Source organism: Hesperophylax consimilis, chromosome 5 (genome assembly GCF_061612785.1).
Source record: "Hesperophylax consimilis isolate HC1 chromosome 5, BYU_Hcon_1.0, whole genome shotgun sequence".
Taxonomy (NCBI): Eukaryota; Metazoa; Arthropoda; class Insecta; order Trichoptera; family Limnephilidae; genus Hesperophylax; species Hesperophylax consimilis.
In genome coordinates, this window is record NC_142840.1 from 42,173,145 (window position 1) to 42,197,611 (window position 24,467).

At 36.2% G+C, this 24,467-nt stretch overlaps 1 protein-coding gene across 3 annotated transcripts in view; it reads right to left on the reverse strand.

The window, feature by feature from the left end:
• Positions 1-325: 325 nt before the first annotated feature.
• wgn (Tumor necrosis factor receptor superfamily member wengen) overlaps positions 326-24,467 on the reverse strand; it is a 52,917-nt gene continuing 28,775 nt past the window's right edge. For all 3 annotated transcript variants that reach the window (XM_089632216.1, XM_089632217.1, XM_089632218.1), the window contains exon 4: positions 326-1,261. In XM_089632216.1, the coding sequence (XP_089488342.1) occupies positions 1,197-1,261 (65 nt within the window). In that variant the 3' untranslated portion in view covers positions 326-1,196. The remainder of the gene's footprint in view (positions 1,262-24,467) is intronic.

The following is a 24,467-nucleotide window of genomic DNA, read 5'->3' on the forward strand; positions in this document are numbered from 1 at the left end:
TTATACCTAGATATATCGTCAATTGATTTTTGATAAATCAGCTAAAAATCATTTTCCAAAAACGCCGATTTAGATAAGATTGGTAGGTATGCAAATTCGAATAGCTGTTTACCATTGTTTAGTCGAGTAGGAATGCGCTGCTGGTAGACATTTAAAGATGACTTCTAGTTTGGATGACCACTGGGCACCGATATGATATGATGACTCTATATGATACCATTGGGCAATAAATATATTATACGAGTGTAACAATGGGATGCTCCATCTAAACGGAAAAATCTGGACGTAATAAGGTCAATAAGGTGCAGAAATAAACCCAAAACCATTATGAATAAATAAATCTGTATTTAATAAATTACTATCGGACATTCATTAACTCTTATTGTTTGTTAATATGTTTCATTGTTTCAAATATTTTAAGCGTTCACCTCTGAACAATAAAAATCTGGAATATACTCGCCGCGTCGGGCAGATCATTTCATTCTGTACAGGTAATTTATCCTAACGATCATTCAGCTATCAATATATAAACCGCCGGTTTATTACTTCTCATTACCTACTGACAGTTCATTTTGTAAACTACGTCAATGCGCAAAAGTTCTTTAACACAATCCGTTTCCTACAAAGATATTAGAATACAAGGTTTCCTACGTCAACGCTTTGCTAAGCAGTCTCCTTGCTTTGACCGGCAGCTTTTCTTTTATTTTTATTACATATAAATAATAATCTGGATTTAAAATGCTTTTTATGTTGCTTTGATCGGTTGACTGATGTACTCCTTTTTAAAAAGTTGTTTTTCTGAAAGTCCTCCTTTTTAATTGCTGATTTTCTACAAGTCCTCCAATTTAATTGCTGTCCTTTTGAAGTCCTCTGTTTTAATTGCTGGTTTTCTAGAAGTCCTCCGATTTAATTGCTGTCCTTTTGAAGTCCTCTGTTTTAATTGCTGGTTTTTCAGAAGTCCTCCGATTTAATTGCTGTCCTTTTGAAGTCCTCTGTTTTAATTGCTGGTTTTCTAGAAGTCCTCCGATTTAATTGCTATCCTTTTGAAGTCCTTTTTTTTAATTGCTGGTTTTCTGGGAGTTATCCTTATTATTTGCTGGCTTTCTGGAAGTTGATTAGCCTTTACATTTGATCGTTAGTTTGGCGATAAATTAATGCAAGAGTTCGTTATGTTTCTGTTAAGTACACTTTAGTAGTTATGTATTGTTCTCTTGTATGTAGACATTTCCGGGCCCCGAGCCACGACCCTTTCCCTTTCCAACTGAAACAAAAGAAAACAAAACAAAACATTAGTATCTTCATAACATAAGAATTCAAGAAATTTCAAAGAAAGCTGAATGAATCCGTTCTTCCATCCAGAGGAATAAAGAGAACTAGAAAAACAAGCAGTTCAGAGGTACAACGTACAACAGATATTTATGGAATAAAATGGTTTAGGAACTGATAGAATTGGTTCGCGAACATAGCGATGGCCTATTTCTACACGGAGTCAAGAAAAACATACAGTTTTGAGTTATGCCTCGTTCTTAAGTTTTTAGTTGATCAACTTTTGTTGAACGACAAAAATTTAACAAGATTTCGGCTACACGTTTCAATTTAAATCGGACCGATATTGTTAATCAAGATGGCGTTAACTGAAAGAACGAACTTGAGAATATTATGTTGTTGAAAAATCACAAAAAAGGCGTATTTCGGTTAAAACATGGGATCCAATAAGAATTGAATTAGGTGCATTTAACACTATTCAGAAAAATGGCATAAGAATTTTATAAGATACTAATTCAGAAATTTTGGAAGACCAATACAGTTATGAAGGTGCTATCCCGGCAAAAATAAAATTACAAATATCAATGATCTGGCAAAGGGAGATTTATTTTCAAGTTTATGATTTCATTGCTAATCTTAATTCCTTCATATACATGGTTCTGATTGTTTTTATTTAATTTTTTTTATGTCTATCAATTTCGAAAATACTATTATTTAATGAAGTGTCACGGGCATTTCCCTTCCTGTATAGATCGAAAAATCTAAACGTCATAATATCATCCGACCTAATGATATTTTAGTTTTTCGTTTCAAGAATATGTCATGATGGTAGGTACATCTAACGTCTTCTTCGTCCGCAGGAACTAAAAATCTCAAGCGAGTTGAAACATATTTATGTTCACACGTGTCGATTCGGTGTAAATCACGAACGATGACTCATAATTGAAAAAAAAAGGAGACGGGCTTTCAACTTTAGTTGTTCAACTAAAAACTTGATCAACTTTGGTGAAATTTGATCAAGTTTCCTCCTTTCCAATGGAGAAACAAGCAATATATGTTACAAAGTACATAGCGCGAACAAAAATGAATGTAAATAAGTTGAAATAGTGTTCATTACTAGTGCTCCTAAAATATACAATGCATTAAACACCGATATAAAGTCCAATAATTCTATATACCCTTTGACGAGCATTCTTAGAATACACGAGTTTATTTATTTATTTTATTTAGGAATTAACAGTCGTACATTTAAGCATAAACAGTAATTATTCATATGTTCTAGACCAATAAAGTTGCATTAAGTTAATAATAATAATAATAATAATTGGATAATTTTTAGAACGCCGTTTTTGTGAAAAATCACCTCAAGGGCGCTGCACAATTTATTTCCTAGGATCTACATTTGTTATTTAGACCAACTGTGCCAGCACGAGGTTCGTCATCCGTTCAGGCATGTGTCTGCCGCCAATATAGCGCTGACATGTGTCAGCTGCCAATAAAGAGCGCCGACACAACATCCTCACATAGACAACAAACCTTGGCAGCACCGCTGTGACGCTCGACGAAGACAGAAGATGGAGACTCTGCTGCAAGAGTCCTAGGTAGCGAAGGAACTGTACCAGCTGCTGCAGGGAGACAGACTACCCCGTCCACCAACTGTGCCAGCACGAGGTTCGTCATCCGTTCAGGCATGTGTCTGCCGCCAATATAGCGCTGACATGTGTCTGCTGCCAATAAAGAGCGCCGACACAACATCCTCACATAGACAACAAACCTTGGCAGCACCGCTGTGACGCTCGACGAAGACAGAAGATGGAGACTCTGCTGCAAGAGTCCTATGTAGCGAAGGAACTGTACCAGCTGCTGCAGGGAGAGAGACTACCCCGTCCACCAACTGTGCCAGCACGAGGTTCGTCATCCGTTCAGGCATGTGTCTGCTGCCAATATAGCGCTGACATGTGTCTGCTGCCAATAAAGAGCGCCGACACAACATCCTCACATAGACAACAAACCTTGGCAGCACCGCTGTGACGCTCGACGAAGACAGAAGATGGAGACTCTGCTGCAAGAGTCCTATGTAGCGAAGGAACTGTACCAGCTGCTGCAGGGAGAGAGACTACCCCGTCCACCAACTGTGCCAGCACGAGGTTCGTCATCCGTTCAGGCATGTGTCTGCTGCCAATATAGCGCTGACATGTGTCTGCTGCCAATAAAGAGCGCCGACACAACATCCTCACATAGACAACAAACCTTGGCAGCACCGCTGTGACGCTCGACGAAGACAGAAGATGGAGACTCTGCTGCAAGAGTCCTAGGTAGCGAAGGAACTGTACCAGCTGCTGCAGGGAGACAGACTACCCCGTCCACCAACTGTGCCAGCACGAGGTTCGTCATCCGTTCAGGCATGTGTCTGCCGCCAATATAGCGCTGACATGTGTCTGCTGCCAATAAAGAGCGCCGACACAACATCCTCACATAGACAACAAACCTTGGCAGCACCGCTGTGACGCTCGACGAAGACAGAAGATGGAGACTCTGCTGCAAGAGTCCTATGTAGCGAAGGAACTGTACCAGCTGCTGCAGGGAGAGAGACTACCCCGTCCACCAACTGTGCCAGCACGAGGCTCGTCATCCGTTCAGGCATGTGTCCGCCGCTAATATAGCGCTGATATTGATTTAGTTTTTGTACCTAGATATTATATTTATAAATGACAAAGAAATATAAACTTCCTAACACCGTTTTAAAAAAAGTTTTTACTGTATCTTTTATTTTTTATGTAGCTAAATTCAAATGTGACCGTAAATAGTTACATTTCTAGATAAGTACATATAATGACATAAAATTATTTGGTATAATTTTGCATGGACATATTTTAATCTTACTTTTAATAATTTTATTTCTATTTTCTTTAAAATATCTCTTTATCAATCAATTTAATCTTTATTTTTATTTCTAATATGGTTTTCTATAATGATACTTACGTATTTTTTTTATTTTTTGTGTTACCATCACATGTCATTTTCCCTTATGTTTTATTATTTGTTCTACAAAATACTATTTTGTTATTATTACATAAATCATATACGACTACTATAACACGGGCATGAGCCTGGTTTAGTAGTTGAGAAATCCACCAGAAGTTAATTGTAGAAAAGTATAATCCACAAGAACTATTTGCATGATAAATTTTAGTTTGAAAAAAACTTCAAAGGCAATTTTATTAGGAAGCGGTGATTTTTGAGATATCTCACTGTAGAAATAGTCCATCGAATTCATAGAAGATAATGAGTAAGTAACTAATAATTACTTAGCGAATTTATTTACAATTAGGATCATTTATCCAGTCAAATTCTATAAATAAAAGTTTATCAAAACATAAATAAGCCGTTAACCCTACTTTACATCTATAGTGCCAACAATTGGTTTTGAAATTTTAGAATAGATTGTTTGATCGGGGAATACAGGTTAAATTGTAAATAATATTATAGTAAAATAGTCATCTAATAAATGGTATTTATATAGAGCAGTTTAGTGTCTTTTCACTGAGTGCGCTTTATTATAATGATAATTTAGTATTAGTGGTCATGTTATTAAAATTATTCCTACAGTGTGCCTTACCCAATACAGATCTAATATTATAACACTAAATATACTGTTTATACAAAGTGATGAATAACAATAACAGTAGGACAGGACAAAACAAGAATATTAAAACTAAGGATATAATATAAAACAGAAGGCAGTTTGTGCTCAGAAATGAGAATCTTCTTAGCAGACATTTTAAAAAGGTACAAGGAGGCAACCAAAGATATTAGAAGAACGAGGCAACCGAAACCAAACAATTACCGGAAGTTTTAGAATATGGCTTATTATAAAATATCGAAAAGTAGTTAAGATTTATGAATGATAAGATTTTTTAAATTTATTTATTTGGATAATCTCTAGCATGAGATAGTTAGCCATGAAATGAGATAGCTTGTTGAAATTATTATATACAAATTTATGGTGCTTTAAAATATCATTAATGTTTTTTTCCTGTAATTTTCGGTCGTTCAATCAGAATAAAAAGGCTACAAATTTCGAGAGAAATCGCGATAATCACAACTACCAATTTAAAAGGGCTACAAATTTCGAGAGAAATCGCGATAATCACAACTACCAATTTAAAAGGGCTACAAATTTCGAGAGAAATCGCGATAATCACAACTACCAATTTAAAAGGGCTACAAATCTCGAGAGAAATCGCGATAGTCACATTTAAAACATTTTGTACACTAGCCATGATCATGGTCAGTAAATTTATCCATTGGCGTAGATTGAATAAATCCTTTCAGAGCTTTACCAACACGTGGTATAAATCAAATCCTATCGTAGGACGTGACTGAAATGAAAGTAGATACAGGGTGTGTCCACTATTGCCAGACAATTGTAAAATTGGTCGGGCTCAACGTACGAGTACATAGATCAACCGATAAAAAGTATACACGTGTACGGGGATGGTCGAAGGAATCAAACGAAATTTTGGCGAGACAAAGAAACTTTTGTTGAATTTTTGCTGTAAGAAGTTCTTTAGATAGTAGGAATTAGTAAAATTTTGACAAGACAAAGTCAAGTGTTTGCTGGACTTTGCTGTAAGAAGTTCTTTAATTCGTAGGATTAGTTGAAATTTTGACAAGTCTAATATTTGCTAGACTTTGCTGCAAGAAGTTTTTTAGGTTGAAGGAATTAAACAACAGTTTGGCAATACAAAGTCCTGTGTCTGCTAGACTTTGCAAGACTTTCTTATTTATGAACTGCTCGAAAGTTCAGTGGGTGGACGTATCGAATTATCCTTCCATAGATGACAATTACTTTCTTACACCCTTCTCGAGGTAGCTGGCGCGATTAAAAAAGGTTTATAGCTTCTTAAAAATATAGAATTAAAATTTCACAGGGTGAAACATAGTATTATGTGCGGGACTACGTATTACCAAGTTTGGGGAGGTTTGGAAGGTAATGAGGCGAAGTGGGGTTGAGGGATAGGAAAGTATTTGTTTTTTCTGATCTGGTTACTAAACACAGCGATCTAATCATTTCAAGTATCTCTTTTGAAGAAGCTGTAAAAATATTCGAGTTATATTGATATTTCAAAGCTCCCAGGTCTTGATGGGAATAACACTATACGAGTTGGAAATAGTTACGCTTACTTTCATACGGAAAACTGTGATAATTTCATGCTTTTAGAGCTCACCGTTCAAAAGTTTTAGCGGACATAAAATAACACATTTTTGCTTTATACTTTATACTATGCAAGAAACAAGATAATATATGCAAAAAATGTCTTCCTAGAGTGTACCCAATTCATGTTTCCCTTATGGTGATTTTGTGAAATATACAAATGATCAAAACATGATTATTAAATTCCGAAGACCCTGTAGCTATAATTTCCACATACTTACTAACAACACCTCTATCTAGTTGGTATTTAAAGAGTGTCCCCGTCTTGTCCATATACTTGTGGCCATAAAGAGTAGACAATGCCTGTGATCAAACTGTGCAATTACTAAATCATCGTCTTCTTCATTTAGTCTCAGACGTATTTTAAGATAATAGTACAAAGGCTCTTAAACCGTCCACAACATGACGTTTGTTATTATGAATTTAATAGTAATAATACAAATATTATAATAATGTTCATCTATACATTCTATGACTAATTGTTTATTCTAAAAGGGAGGGGAATAATACAACAATATTAGGGAGTTACCAAGTTGGTACCTCCCTAATATTGTTGCAGAGCACTTTGGTTTTGAACCCAGAGGTCACGGGTTCACCCGTACCAATCTTTTCAGATACACCCGGCATTGCCCTGGCAGGAGACCAAGATTCAGAAAAGGAATAATATTTCGTCAAATAAATTTCGTTATATTTTAGGACAAGATCTGAATAGTTCCAGTGAACGTAAGGACAAGGAATTGTCCGTAGCCTTAAAATAAACGACTTTTTCGTTGAGTGCGATTCCAGCTAAGGAAAATAGAACCGTAATCGCCTCTCAGTAGAGACTTTCGTGCTATATCACAAGAATTATTATGGCAAGCAATCCATTGGTTACGAGGGGAGCAACATATATAATTGCCTCGCAGACGAAATTAAAAACGAAAAAAATGTCAGTACATTTAAAAAAATTTGTTCAGTTTTATGCTCAATCAACAAAACAATGAAAGTGAATATTATCGTTGTGTAATATATTTATGTTTAATGTATTTGTTATTTCTAGTTAAATAAGTGAAAAATGTAATTTTCTTATATCTTGAATAAAAAAAGAAAAAAAAGAAAACGGCATTAAGCCTGTGACAGAGCGCTATAAGCGCACTATATTCTCGTGGCTTGGCCTATTTTAGCATATCGCTCGTCTTACATTACCATTGGTAGTGTTTGGCGAGCGATATGCTGAAATAGGCCAAGTCATGATGCGTATAGCGTAATGTGTCGCCTACCTTACAATGCTATCTGTACGGTCAGTGGGCAAAATAGGTATTTACAAATGACCATTTTTTTAAGTCCATAGTTTTGTTGTGCCTACAACGTTTCCAGGAGCGTCCTCCCGACTGTATACATAAGTATGTCGATATTGTCGATCTCTAAGTTAGTTTATACCGATAGTGGTAGGAGCGACCTCCCGACTGCATACATAAGTATGTCGATATTGTCGATCTCTAAGTTAGTTTATACCGATAGTGGTCGGATAAAAGGTATTCCGCTATTTTTTTTTAATTTCAAATTGTCTCAGATTCCCATTGTTTTTCTACGTTTGTCAAAGATATAATATGTAAAGTAATATATATATATGTATTATGAATGTCAACATCTGCATGTATTTGTAAAGTTTTATTTATATTATTTTAAAGTACTTATATCATTTTATACATACAGTAAAAGAAAACAATTGTCCAATGATTCGTTACTGTACATCTCAATTTAAAGAGAAACCATTACATCTCAAGATATTGTAATGCATGCATTTAAGGATGGTACCTAATAGTGATAAAATTATATTTTTCCTTAGACGCAAGCTCCCGTTTGAACACCATGTAATCGAATTCTCGAAATACTTCGACCAAGGGGAAAAATAACATTTGTGGACCATGTCCGAAAGGTTAAACTCGGTACTTATCCTACAAAATTGTACCACAAAATTAAAATTAGGTTCCTTCTGGCGTCGGTCCCGATATAGCTCTCGTGACGGGCGTGGACGGAGGTAAACATTAAAACGCCGGAGTTACAACGGTAAATGCAAGCAAACAAAACACGAGGGAAAAAACTGAAATGTAAACAGCGGTTTATCGTCTGAACAAAAACGCAGCGAAACGGTCCGCCAACGTTTCACGGGGAAACTACTTTAAAAAATCCACCAAACGTGTCAAATACCTAGACTGCCAATTGATCAACTCACAGAAGGGATACGATACGATTGTACCACCCCAGCCAGGATCACAGGGCACTGATTTGTTAGGACTAGGTTGAGTTTAATCATCGTCGACCGGTATACAGGTAACCTAATAAGACAATATTGGAATTTAGGATGGGCAAGAATAAAGGAATTAAATGAGCGTTATTGTTTCTTCTTTATGACTTCTTACATTTCCTTGCTTCTGTTTGGCTCTTCCTGGTTCATCTTATCTTTTCTTGTCTCTCATTGTCTCTTCTTGTCTCTCCTTGCATCCTCTCACCCATTGGCTCCTCTTGGCTCTTTTTGCTTGTTCTTGCCTCTTCTTTCATCTTCTTGCCTCTACTTGGTTAGTCTTGTCTTTTCTTTAATCTTCTTACTTCTTACCGCCGCTTCAGTTTATTCTTGACTCTTTTAGTTTCTTCTTAGTTTTTCACATCTCATTTCTATTAGCCAAATATTACTGCATCTTCTCTCCCTTTCTCGGCTAACCTTTTCTCTTCTTGAATCTTCTTACTTCTTACCGCCGCTTCTCGTCTCTTGTAGTCTCTTTTTAGATCTCTGTTTAGGTTTTTTGGCTCTTCTTGTCTCTCTTCTAGTCTCTTCTTGGCCCTTCTAGTTTCTTCTTGGCTCTTGTTATGAAAATAACATACGATTTTTACTCTAAGTAAGAACCTGTCAAATCTGTGATTTATCTTGTCTATTGTTTATGCTCTGGCAACTTAGAACTCTAACAGGAAGTGACAAAAAATTCAAGATGGCTTCACTTCCCGGCCGGACAGAGGAGAGACAGGGTGTCCGGTCGGGGGTCAATTATTATTTCTGTAGGTCTGAGGATCTAATCGAAAGTTATTTCATGGATTTGTGATTAATACCGAAATGTTCAGTTTGTGCTTCAAGATTAGAAGTCTAGTAATATTTCCCGCGAGTGGAATTCGCCCCGGGTGGCGTGGATAATGAAAACGTATTTCACCATGAGTGGCCATGGGGGTAATCAGAGTTTATCCAAGCGATCGGTGATTATTTCTGCCGATAAACTGTTTTCGCCGTGTGCATTTTGATTCGGAGCATTATTAAGTTCCACCTTGCCTCGTGGAAGGGCAACTTACGGATTAACCGTGAAACCGGCACTTGGCTGGACCACATTGGGCCGTTGGCCAACCACATCCTGAAGCTGCCGTCTACTCCTCTTGGCTGGACCACACTGGGCCGTTGGCCAGCCACATCTTGATGCTGTCGTCTACTCCTCTTGGCTGGATCACACTGGGCCGTTGGCCAGCCACATCTTGATGCTGTCGTCTACTCCTCTTGGCTGGACCACACTGGGCCGTTGGCCAGCCACATCTTGATGCTGTCGTCTACTCCTCTTGGCTGGACCACACTGGGCCGTTGGCCAGCCACATCCTGTTGTCGTCTACTCCTCCTGGCTGGACCACACTGGGCCGTTGGCCAGCCACCTCCTGATGCTGCCGTCCTCTAGCTACTTGGCTGATTCATCTACTCCGCCATTCGCGGCACTCAGTGTTCGTTCCTCATAACTACGTACGTTCATATTATTTTAGACAGGGTAGATAGATTCTACGTTCTGGTCGATGGGGGTAAGTTTTCACCTTTTTGTATTTCTCTGTGAAATTTATCAAATATAACTTGTTACGGCCAGTTCAAAGTTTAACCAAATTATTTTCATTCTGTAACCTTGCAACTTCCTTTCAAACATCATGTAGATGGGATATATTTTCCCCACCCTGAATGGAGAATTATGCTCTACCGGCGGATGGTCGATTTGGCGAGTTCTTTTCCAGTTCAACCACTGGAAGGGACTCTGGCGCGTTGGTTTTCAAAGACCAACAAAGTCAAACTTGGCCACCCTCCTTTCATTCAACATAACAGTCAATAATGTACTTAAGAAGCCAAACACATAAACAGCCTTTTAACACAACTTTGGGCTAAGTAAGAATCATAACATTGTGCCCAATACTTATTCATAACACTCTTCTAGTCTCTTCTTGGCTCTTCTAGTCTCTTCTTGGCTCTTCTAGTCTCTTCTTCGCTCTTCTAGTCTCTTCTTGGCCCTTCTAGTCTCTTCTTGGATTTTCTTTTTTCTTGCCTCTTCTCGCCCCTTCTTGGCTCGTATTGTCTCTTCCTTGCTCTTCTTGCATCTTCTTACTTCTTGCCAACCCTTCTAGTACATTCGCTTCTCTTATAGCCGACTAATTATTGTTTCTTCTTGCCTCTTCCTGATCTTAGTAGATTCTTCTAGTATCTATGAAATACGTGAATATAATAAAAACCTAACCAAGAAATTTCATCTACGAACAAAGTGCGCTCCCTCGACGTGAAATCTTTGAGAAAATGATGAAAAATATTATAATAAAAAATAATACTCTGATATGACGATTGTTAAAATAAACAAAGTTAAGCAGACATTATTCGTTGCAAACATTAGTTTGCAATAAGACACCGTGACACCTCGTACTATTTCTCGTGGTCCAACGTTTTCATACCCCTGTCTCAGATCTTTTTTTTTTTAAACATACAACAAACGATGTTGTATTCCCATGAGTTATTAAACTCATTAAGGGATCGCCAATTGGTAGTTTTGAAATAGAAGAGTAAAAAAATTTAAAAAAAAGAGTTTTGTACAGAAAAATTAGACCCAAGCCAACCCAATGTGCAGACACAATGTATGAAGAAAACATTTACAAAACATTTCACAGAAGCAACATACAGACACAACATATGAAGAATCACTTTACAGATATGCCACAAAAAAAATTGTCTTATAAGACTTTATGAATTATTATAATCACTCATTTGATTTATGTACTGTTGGTGTCAAAAAGTTAAAAAAAGTATCCTCAATGATGGACTATAGAAATGCATAAAAACAAAATCAGGAAAATACATTAAAAAGTACGGGCTCAAAAATAAACAGACCTAATACAAGATGTTTTACATTCAAAATACATGAGAAGATTAAAAAAGCCCATCATCTCTGGATGTACAAAGTTTGGTATTTGGAGATAATTAGGACGGCTATCAGAACAGAGTTTATACCTACTTATGACTCGTTTTCCAAATAACATTTGAAAAAATAGGATTTCAATATATCGTTTCGAGATTTTTTAGAGGCATATATACCTGTCTTAATTCTTCAGGCAATTTGTTATAGTTAGTGTAGGCAATATATTCTAATGATTTCAGTCCGAACTTTGTTGAGTGTATTTTTGATATATGTATGTAGTTTGTTATGTTGTCGTGTATTATATTGGTGAACATCGTTGTTATAGTTCAGTTTTATATTTGTGTGGGTGTTACACTAAATAATATTTAAAATGGTGTTTGTTATCTCAAAGCTAGGAACCATCTTAAATGGCAAAACAAGTGCGTGACGGTAAATATCTTTAACAGGTATAACCCAAGGCAAGCCAAAAATGTAAAGGGCTTGAGTATCGCCGGCTATCATAAACAAAAAATATTCAACCAACAAACTGTCTTTATCCCAGAAACTAATAACATCATGTTTTTATTTGTATATTATAGCTACTAGTAGTACATTTTACTTACAATATGTATATCTATAATGTACACTCCTCTTCCAACCACAAGCGAATGCTTCTCTGGAAGAGTAGTAGGTATTAAATATTGTCATTGTTAATTGGAAAAATTATTACTTATATGTACTTTTTCCTTTAAAAAAAGTGTATATTCTCTTTATGTATGTCATCTGAAACAAAAAAATAATATTAAGCAAAATGCGGCTTTTCTGTTTTATACGAAAATACCCTTCAGACAGCTCGCTGAAGAGGTCCTATAAATCCCGAACTAATTACACTGCTTGACACTTTAGGGGCCGTGTGTTCAATCTCCGGCTGTATTGTCTTTGTTCGTATTAGCTTCACTTTCCAAATCTTATCGGTTCAAAATATTAAATGATAATAGTTACGCAAATTTCGCTGCTAGAGAAGGTAAGCACTACATAAAACACTTTTGTTGATCACTTTTCAGCGAAACCTTCTAAAAGGATTAAACGAACAGGAGCGGTTATATCACGTCCGCTGTGATGGGAATCCACGCGCTTCTCCGCCATTATTCTTCAGACTTTTAGGGTTCTAATAATGGAATGCGACAATAGACCAAATACGACATTTCTTATTACATCAATGCATGCGACTGATTCAACAGCTTTTCGTAAAACTATCGAAGCATTTTCAAGGTAATTAGGCTGTTGTTTTAAGTATTTTTATAACTTTGTAAAGCGCCCTCGAGGGAATATTTCACAAAAAATTGTTATTATTATGAAGTGGACGAGTAGCAGTACGTGTAAAATTTATGGGAAGGCAGAATGCAATTCGATAGGACTGTAGCAGAAGGTTCACATAAAAGAGGGTAGCAGTTCACAGCGGAGTTCTGAAACCAAGTCTGATTTAAAGCAGTGTGGGATGAAATTAGGAGAGCAGACTAAATAGAATAAATGATAAAATTATCAAATCGATCAAGTTCTTGAGTTGGACCATGTCTCAGAATTATTGACGGTTTATAATAAGAATATTTATTTCTATTTATTCAATAAATTTGAGAACCAAAAGAAAATAAGCTAACACTCCGGACACATTACCATTGTTGTAAATGTTAAACGCAATTAGCTAACATTGAATGTAGACATAATTTGTTTATCTAAACATAAAAAAGCATTTTTAAATACATTTTCACTAATGACGTGTATTTTTACAATAAAAGTAAAAGTTCATATTGAAACGCAATTAGCAAGTCAGTCAACGGACACATTGTGTTTCTCCAACAGAAATACATTTCTGTTGGACCGTTTAATTTTAGTAGCAATAGTCTGCAGTTCCGAAAAACAGTTATAATGAGTTCAACTTGATGACAGAAACATAAATATATATTAGGAGATTTAAAAGACCAACGTTGACATGAAAAGTCAATATAGATTTTTTACAGCTTTTGACAAACTTCCTTGTGAAATGGTATATGTTTTTCAGTTGTGAATCTGTCTGTAACTCTTATTTTACAAGCAATAATTGTTCGCCTGAAACACTCATCCACATTGAAAAATCTCCTGGTAAAAGATACATGCCTAACTACCAGGTAAGTATGGTAATGTATATTATCTACATACATAGTTAGTTTTAGCAGTTTACAGTGGAGTGCTGGTACCTATCCTGATGTATGGAAGTGAGCCATGGAACTGGCAGAGAAAGGACGAAAGTACATTGAATGATGTTGAGATGAGATCCCTGAGGCTTATGTGTGGTAAAACCATGTATGATCGCGTGAGAAATGTATGAGACGATGTATGAATTTGAATGAGGCAAGAAGTGTGTGCCGAGTTGTTTGGAGGTTCGTACTCTCTGCCTACCCCTACGGGGTAACGGCTTGATGGTTAGTTAGTTAGTTTATAGTTAGTAATAGCATAGACCAGTGTAGAAATGTATTGTATATTTTTACAGAGCCCTTGAGGTGATTTTGCACAACAACGGCGCTATACATATAAATCATCCAAATATTATATATTATTATAATGAACTGCTTTGAATTTAAGTGATATAGTTTTTAAAATTGGAAGTGTTTATTTGGAGAATTCGTCCTTATAATAATGTAATATTTCAAGAGAAAAGTATTTTAATTGATATTTTTAATATTGGAACTGATTTGTCGAGAATTCAGACTACCCGTGAGTATTCACGGGTCAGCACTAGTATATTCATAATCATGATCGAAACCAAGCTACGAGCATACTATTTATGTAGGCCCATAAATTTCAAAATAGAAAATGTGTGACACCAGAGCTCACGGTTCCAGAGATTTGTCTGTTGCAGAAAAAAGATATCTGGCTTAGTGGTTAATATTGAAAGTAGGAATGCACGATGTTAAAATAGTAGTAAGAAGTTAAATTATATTGGCTACTTTAATATTGATTTACAATTTGCGATAAAATTTTGACGTAATTACTCAAATGAGATTCGATCAAATTTTCACGCCATTAATTACATTACAATCCAAAATATAATTATATGCGAGTATTTATGACCGAAAACAGGAAATCGCGATTGAAAATATTTTCGACACATTTCGGCTTTATTACGGGAAAATCAAATCGTATTTTCCAAATAATAATGTTTAACAATTATTATTACCTATTCTCCAGTATTCGGAGCTAACCCAAGCACAAGGCGGGTTTAATTATAGGATTTTTACGACGCACGGCCCGAAGATGAAGTATGAAGAGAATTCAATGAAATTACGAATTGTTTATTTGAGTTTGGTAGTTGACACGATCAATGGCGGTGGAAATTAGATTATAGAGCTGGATGCGGCAGAGCGATGAAATAAAATAAAATTTTATCTCAACACGCACGGATAACAAACATATCATGACGAAAATCGAAAATATTTAGATTTTCATGAAAAGTGTTCCGACATCGTGACAATATATTCGTAATGCAATCCCGTTTTTCACCTGATTACCAATTATTTAAAGAAATTCTTAATAAATTAGTAATACTCATTTTTCTCCGTGAGCTAACCGGAAATGGTCGATATTCCAGTCCCGGTTAAACGGAACCGATTTCTTTGCTGTTTTGTGAAAACATTTTTTTCTATTCAATGGGATGTAGACATTGATATATATATACAGCTTTAAAATATTAATTTTACTCTTAAAAAATGCAAGAAGCCACATCGTTTTTCAGATATTTTAAATTATTTAACAAGATATAAGATTTCGACAAAAGATTGGGAAAACGGGCGAAACCGAGTAGTGGGTAACTTCTAGTTACGAACATACACAGTTTTCCTCTCCATGTCTTTAGAAAGTAAAATGTCGTATGACAATATTCTATAAGAATATAATAGGAAAGTCACATCGCGAGGCAACACCTCCCCTAATAAATAAAAAATTTGACTCCACGTACGAATCTTGATTTATTGCCATCGACTGAATAATATATTTGCGCAATTAACTTTATGAAATATACGACGGCTTACCAATGAACTCTAGATCAGGGTTCTTCAACTACCAACATCAGCGGACCGACGCGACGGGAATGGGAGATATATTTGCAGACTTAATGATTAATTATTAAAAAATTATGCACGAATGCTATACAATAATTGTTTTCGATATGGTATATTGAATGCATTTATATGGAGAATAGAATCAAATAAGCTAAGTAAATATTAGTATCAGAAAATCAATATATTTTTTGTTTGTTGATTGATCCTCTCCTTTAAAAATTTATTTACCTTTATAAGAACGTTTTTACCCCAAGGTGCACTGCTGATAGCTCCTTTGTAATTTCCAATTTGTGAACATTCGCATTTGAGATTTTCACAAATTTCTATGAATATCGGTAGATTTTTAATGAAATCGCTAGATCTACCGAAATTTTGGTAGGAATGGCATCACTGTGTACCACCGTGCATAGTGTATTACCATACAAATCAACTACTGGCTGCAATCTGCCAATAGTGCCACTAGGACCGGCACCGGCTCTCGAGCCAGCGGTTAAAAACAACTGTCCTAGAAGACAATAGGCCGTATGTTTGTCTGATGGTTTGTTGGTTTGTCTTTGGGCAAAGGCGTGCCTCCCATAAGCAATAGCTTTCTACCCATTAGTACGTGCCGTCTATGGAGGCAAACCCTTCAACTAAATTTCTACACTGACCAATTCGTCCAAAAATATGATTGATGTTATCCAACGTTCCTTACTAACGATGAGGTAATCATAAACTATTATAGAAAGATAGGCCAATATTCTGATGCCCGGCACGTCGAAATTGTTCCGTACATTGTATTAAATTATAACTAAAATAGAGCACCATAAAATGCTACACTTATCAACGAATTGGCCAACAATTTATTATTTTTGGATCATTGTGGATGTCAAGTCTTATCCTCGAGAGGTGCATAATCTATAAGGTTAATTTAAGAAAGAGAGCAAAAAGATGTCAGAAAATTTCCTGCAGACCAAACAGACTCGCTCAGAGTGTATAAATATGATAAGATGGACATTTATAATAATGCTATGTTTAGTACTGCATGATAATACTCGCGAAGGTTTTGGTCTTCTATTTTTTAGTTATATTTAAACAATTTTGATGAGATCTGACTGCTGTACTTTCCCCGTCGTCGGTGTTTCAATGGGAGGTGATTAAGAGTCTTTGATTCCTTCTACACGGTGCGAACTCGGCATATCTTCTACACAGAACAGATCAGAGCGACTGGAATGACTTGCCAACTTTTTACTTCCCTTCCTCCTACAATATGGGCATCATCAATACCCTAATCGATCAACGCCTCCTACGTGGAATTGATGGCCCAAATTTCTAAAGCTCATGGAGGGACCAAAATATATGTTACATATAAATAACGTATGAATAGCGTCGTTATCAAAACAACGATCGTTTTGGTGTACGATTTTGATGCCTTTCCGAAATCAACGTAGGTGGGACAGCAGTACTTATTGGAGTTGTTTTAAGGACCATGTATCCTTGTGTCGTGTCCAAGCATTTAACAAATTTACTATTCCCATCATGTCCGCGGAGGTTCACCGAAACTATCGGTATCTACAAATGCCTTTCGCCGCACAGTAGCGAGGCGCTTCTACTCGACAAGGAATGAAGAACGAATAATGAAAGACCTTCAACGAGTGACTTTTCAACCGTTACTGATATCGTGATATGCTTAATGTTTAATTCAGAGGAGTTTTTGCGGCTTGTATGCCACCACTTATCTCTGTTTGGTGGTTCAAAACAAGACGTGTGTGGTGTTCTAATGTTGCTTTCGATTTAATACATATCACATTATACCGTATGGTAATGGTGGAGCTTCTTCCAAATATTTTCAGTTTAAACATTATTCTGAATTTCAAATTGTTTAATTTAGAGTAAACAACAAAAATTCAGGCGTCTTTGAAACATAATGATTATAATTCGATTTAAGACAGCCCCGAAACAAATAAAACCTACTGTCTCCATAGAAATCAAAATGCTATACGACAATTTGCTTATAAGACGCCTTTCTCATTTGATTGATTCTTTAGAAAACTGAAAAATAAGAGATGAATGTATGTATAAGGAAAGATTATCAATATTGTTTGATTATCTGCAAAACTATAAAGCAAGAAGTGTTTATATTTTTTATTTTATATTTTCAGTGGTTCTTTTGTATTTAAACTAATAATTTATTTTACAAAAGCCTCAAATAAAAATCAATTTGTTACCGCTAAAATTTGCATTGTCTTCACCAGACTCATAACCCTTCCCAAAAAGCTAATGTATTGTATGAAGTTAATTGGTTTCTCCACTAGGTGACTAGGTGGACTAGGTACACTGAAGGTCCCGTAAACGTTGATACCATAAACACTGCTGATAGTTTAATATTTCAAATTGAATGTAGCGTAGCTTCCGTCGCCACTTCGAGCCGCGGCCCAATCGAAAGTCGAGGAATTGATTAACTGAGGTGCAGGTGTTACTTGTGAATGGTTATTGGTTCTTCATTCTTGATATGTGCGAGGCGTGTTATTTAAGGCCTGTAGTCGAGTTCTGAGTGTGACCTCGATCCTCGATCGAAGAGAATCCTAAATACCTGGCTGTAACTAAATCAAATTGCTACTACAACGTGGCCTATTATAGTTTCTAATTTATATCAGGGCTTCGGTTAAGTTGTTCAAAAGCTTTGCTTTACACTCAAATAAGGCTTGTAACTGAAGGGGATGGGCCGACTTTCAACAACAACTGGAGATGATTTAGCTTTAATTCGTTCTAAAGCTTGCTCAAATGAATAACTTTGGTGATAGGATCAGAAAATTAACCGCAATCTTGCATAACTTATTAGCCCACCTAATTTAGGGAATCCATTTGGCAGGAGTAACGAATAATTCTTAAATACTTCTATTTGTAATTTAAAGGAAAACACAATATGGACTAAATAGGTGTTATTAGCAAGGAGATTGATTTGTGACTAGACCATCATCGCATGATGCAGTCAATGTCTTTCTTTGTAGCTTTTAGTACCAAGGAAATTCGAGAACAAGTATTCTTCACATAAAATTCAATTCAAGAATGTTTGAGTAGACTAGCTGACGTGTACCCGGCGTAATATAATATGCATGAATTATATATATAAATCTTCCGGAAGAAATTCTCTAAATTACAGTGAAAACCCTATCAAAATCAGTTTACTATTATTTTAGCAAAATAGAGAAGCGATGATAATATCTTCGTCGCAAACTGGCTGATGGCGGATCTTGTTTGTTGGAATATAAAAGTGACTACTTTCTAGATATTCGTTAATATTTTTTGGCAAAGATAAGGTAAACAATAGTCGACCACGGGCACAGGCGCCACTATAAAACATTAGTAAACCGCTATCAACCGCTTTCAAATCGCATTAATATGGTTAGTAAACATTTGTAAATACTTGTGGGAGAAGAATGCTAAAACTGCGCCAGGAACAACGAATGTGGATGCATTGATGTATTTTCTATCTTCTCTATAACTAAAATTTACAAGTTTCTAGCAGACGATCTACCGAACTAAATATAATGTTTTATAAATACTTTATAAGACCCGCGAAGTGATATTTCAGATTCCAGTAAATAACACTTCCTGAAATATGATGCGGCGGATATTCCCAGTATTACTTTCAAAGAAAATAAATTTAAAATATCTATATCGACATTGATAATCGCTTCCGCCGTGTTTCATCTATTTTTCGTAATAACTGCCAGATTTGTGTAACATCTTCCGTGCCAGAAATATATGAGGTTTTTGTACATTATTATTTGATTAGATATATTAGATGTTCGTTTTTATTCTAATACAGTGTTAAAGTCCGAGTGCGTCAGAGCTTCGTCAGTGCTCTATAGCAGCAATATATATATATTTTTTTAATATTAAAAATATGTATGTTTATTTTAACCGTCGTCGAGAGAAATAAACCACTCCTAACTTCAGTCGATACTTTGTTATGCCACGTCTACACTCTCGGCGAGACAATACAGAAAAAACTTTTTGTGGGAGCCGAGTGTTACCTTCTTAAAACTCGCGTGTCGCGTGTCACGCAGTAACCAACTAACTAATCATTACGCCGTTTCACGCAGGGGTAAGCAGAGAGGACGGACCGCCAAACTACTCGGTCCAGGCACACACTTCTTACCTCATCCCCATTCATACATCATCTCATACATACTCTTCTATTATTCTGACTCTTGACATGGCTCGACTCGAGTATCTGATTCAATTGATCGTGCCAGGTCTTTCTCGGGCGTCTCCGACTTCTGCTACCATTCACATTTGCATCGTATATTCTCCTTACACTCCTTTCTTCGCTCATTCGCTCTACATGCCCAACCAATCTAAGCGTCCCTTTCTTGATCTTACTCATTACGCTTACATCAGCCTTGCACTCTTTGCGGATCTCCACATCCTCACACGATCATACATGGTTTTACCACACATACGCCTCAGGGATCTCATTTAAACAGCGTTGCCTCACTTCCATACATCAGGGTGGGTACCAGCACTCCATTGTCGCGCAGTACCTTGGTTTATTTTTAGTATTGAGGCCATCGTTATTGCGATGTCATTTAACCATCGCGTGTCTCGTTAGATTCATTATAGAATTGTTAGAAAACTGCACAAAACCTTAGAAAAGGGGTACACTTAGGTCAGTTTGCAAGTGCAGCGTGGCGTCTTTTTCTAGTCAATGACCGCCCCACTAGAAAGGTTGCATTTGTCCCAAAGTGCTGATATTACAACAAAAAACTGCATCGTCTAAAAAGTCAAATACTACTTTAGTAGGTAATGAAAATAGCTCCTCGAATGAAATTATAAAAATACCGATGTACAATAATAATTATTAATTTGATGAAAATATTGAATTAGTACTGTTATAAATCTGTCATGTTTTAATGGCTTTTTCCCATTATACTTGTTTCGACGCTGTGATGAAGGTTTTAGTGCATCAGGCGGGGATTCTAATGCTAATGTCGATGGACTGGATTTATTTACGAGTCTTGGTTTAAATGTGGCACCGAGTAGCAACTTACAATAACAATCAATAAGCAATTATGTTCATCGGTTTATCGAGTGCGAAAATCCAACAATTCCAAAATAAGCTACAATATTATATTCTATATACAAGGTACATTAACATAATATTTTTGTTTTTCGGAATAACTTTATTGAGTAAAACCTCAAATTGTAATATTTAAATATTGAAGACAATATTAGTGATTTCTAAACGAAAATCTGAAACAGAAAAATCAGAAAAGGAAACGGTCACATCTGGGACTCGAACCCAGGACCCTTGTCTTTCCGGGACAGTGCTCTACCAACTGAGCTAATGGGACCCTATTCCCCTCGGTCACTTTTAACTGTATCATACTTCGAATAAGAACCACTAACATTGTATTCATTTTTTCACCGCACATTTTTATTGGCAACTATCTTTATGTATGATCGCAAGATTCAACCCGAACTAAATGCAATCCAGACAGCGTCTTTTTAGATAAACCTATCTTATGTTTTATTTTAAATGTACGACATCTGTTGACTTTGTGAAAAATGTGCGGTGAAAAAATGAAGACAATGTTAGTGGTTCTTATTCGAAGTATGATACAGTTCGCTTTATCATTATTAGCTCAGTCGGTAGAGCACTGTCCCGGAAAGACAAGGGTCCTGGGTTCGAGTCCCAGATGTGACCGTTTCCTTTTCTGATTTTTCTGTTTCAGATTTTCGTTTAGAAATCACTAATATTGTCTTCAATATTTAAATATTACAATTTGAGGTTTTACTCAATAAAGTTATTCCGAAAAATAAATATTCATTCTAGACTTGCAGAAAAAGTCAACAGATGTCGTACATTAAAAATAAAACATAAGATAGGTTTATCTAAAAAGACGCTGTCTGGATTGCATTTAGTTCGGGTTGAATCTTGCGATCATACATAAAGATAGTTGCCAATAAAAATGTGCGGTGAAAAAATGAAGACACTGTTAGTGGTTCTTATTCGAAGTATGATACAGTTAAAAGTGACCGAGGGGAATAGAGTCCCATTAGCTCAATTGGTAGAGCACTGTCCCGGAAAGACAAGGGTTCTGGGTTCGAGTCCCAGATGTGACCGTTTCCTTTTCTGATTTTTCTGTTTCAGATTTTCGTTTAGAAATCACTAATATTGTCTTCAATATTTTAATATATTTGTTTGTGAAAAGCATTAACAGCTATAGAAAATGTGAAGATGATTAAGAGATACCGAAAGAAGGCACAGATTCCCGGGAACCTTGCGGAACCAGGAGACCAACAACAAATCCTAGTGAGAACTGGACTACAGTCAATGAAAAAAGGCAAAACATGGCAGAGAACACAATGGGTCTATGGCCCGAGTGCTTTGAGGAGATACGCAGAACGAAATTAAAGCTAAGAAATTGAACAAAGCAGAAGTCGTGCTTTGGTGCGGCTTATATCAAAGCTTAGTTAAAACTATATCATTATATTGCCACAAAGAAACCGTCAAATTACTTCAGGGGTCGGCAATTATACACTCTGACTATCGCAAATGTGTGTGCGATAATCTACTATTAGAATGCACCAAACAAACTCGGAACCCTGAAAGCGCAATGACGGAACCGCTGAACGATGGCTGAACGTCGATGTTTACAAATATCAAGTTTACAATCAGCATCACGTGCCGAAACTTAATGTATGCATCAAACTGCAATGCGAGACCGATTCCATCTTAATTTATGGAGATCGAAAAGTGAATTCAAAACCGCGGCAAACGGCAGGCGTTTCAGAATTAGATGCCGGTTTAAGTTTAAGCACTTCCGCTGGTCGCTTTCCGGAGCCTCCGATTAAATTTGTAAATGTCGCCGACACGAATGCTTCCCGCCATCTAGATGATATTATTTTGGAAAACTAGCCGTGACAGCGGATATTATTTGTCAGATTATCCGACTCGGTGCTCGCTTTGCATTCCTCCGCGTTCGCATTCGCTCGCGGGACCAATATTTACGATTTCAGTAGCTCTCTCAAAACGTGTCTTAAAAACTTTTAATTATTATTGCAGCAACATACACAAATGGACATTACAAATATTTGGATTCCTACGTACCTCCCCAATAAAAAGATCAATGCTTATCAAGAATTAGGTAAAATAATATTATATGGGTAAATAAGGAGTTAATTAAATAATATCGTGATAGAACACAATAACATTTTTTAAATCAGAGATTACATAAACGGCAATGTCAAATATAAGTACATCAATCTATAAAGGAATGAACGTATGTTAGTTTTAGAAAATAGTTTTAATCACATTTATTTAGTTTAGTTTTGAAACATTATGAACTGAGTTCAATGCTGTGGAAAATGAATGTATTTACAAATCAAACAAGTATTTCAGAATGTGGCTTACGTACTGGGAGAAATCAGGAATGTCTTTGGGTCTTCTCCTTTACTCAGAAAGAAATAAAAGAAGCAAAAAGCTGAGTGACGCTTCCTTCAAATTCGAGGAATGAAATCGTCATTCTGAATAGATCATCAAATAGATGTGTTAGTAAAGTTTATGAAACAGACTTAATGCGCATGGTACATAATGTGTAATGTGCAGAACAAGACATAGAAACACTCCGTGTTCTCTGGTGCCAAACAGCAGACAGGAACATGACAGAACATTAGAACATAAGACCGTATTGCATAAGAATTTTAGGATCGGAGTTGCCTAAACATTTGCCTGACAAGTTTAGGATCGCATTTGGCCAAACATTTGTGAAATTCGATAGTGATGGACCTCATCCGTTAACCACCAGTGTGCAGGTAGAGCATTAGATCACGCTAGACATTAGGGTAGTATAGAATATTAACAGTTTTTTTAATTTTTTTATTTCATTTATAATAGAATAAATTGTATACGTATATATATTTAAATAAAATGCCGCCAAAACGATATTTTTTATGTGAGTACGGAAGACGGCAATGGCGTCACGTCGGTAATGTCTCTTGGCGGTTTCGGGTCCCGGTAACACTGTCTTGTTGTTAGCAGCCAGTAGTGGACTTTTAGATCGTATTCAAAATTCATAATAACCCAATAGCTAAATATGTATATGCGAAATTCGATAGTGACTGACTTAATTTTTTCAATGCATTGGTGGTGGTGGTGGAATCAGACGCGAGCCGTTGGAATATTGTAAACACAGTGAATGTTTAATAGATAAAATTCCAGAGCCACTGGAATATCACCGAAAGTGTTGTAAATTTTAATGGACGTAGAACCGTGCCAAAACTGATGGAAAGAAAGACATTAGCCAATTCTCAAATAGCTATTTCTAAAGCTGAACTGAATTACTGACTAACATTGCAAAGTAATCCCGGTTTAAATTATACACGTTTTATACCATATTTTTAAAGAAATACGCGAAATTCACTTCTATTAATTCAGACCCATTTCTAAGAAAATTTATCATAGTTTGTTGATACAGACTACCAAAAGCCTACTACGGACAGTGTCAATTTATTATAGTTTGTTGATACAGACTATCAAAAGCCCACTACGGACAGTGTCAATTTATTATAGTTTGTTGATACAGATTACCAAAAGCCCACTATGGACAGTTTCAATTTATCATAGTTTGTTGGTTAATACAGACTACCAAAAGTCCACTACGGAGAGTTTCAATTCGAATTCAGCCGTAGATTTATAATCAAACATATCATCAAAGAAGATCGAGCAATGAGTGAAAATAAAAAGTA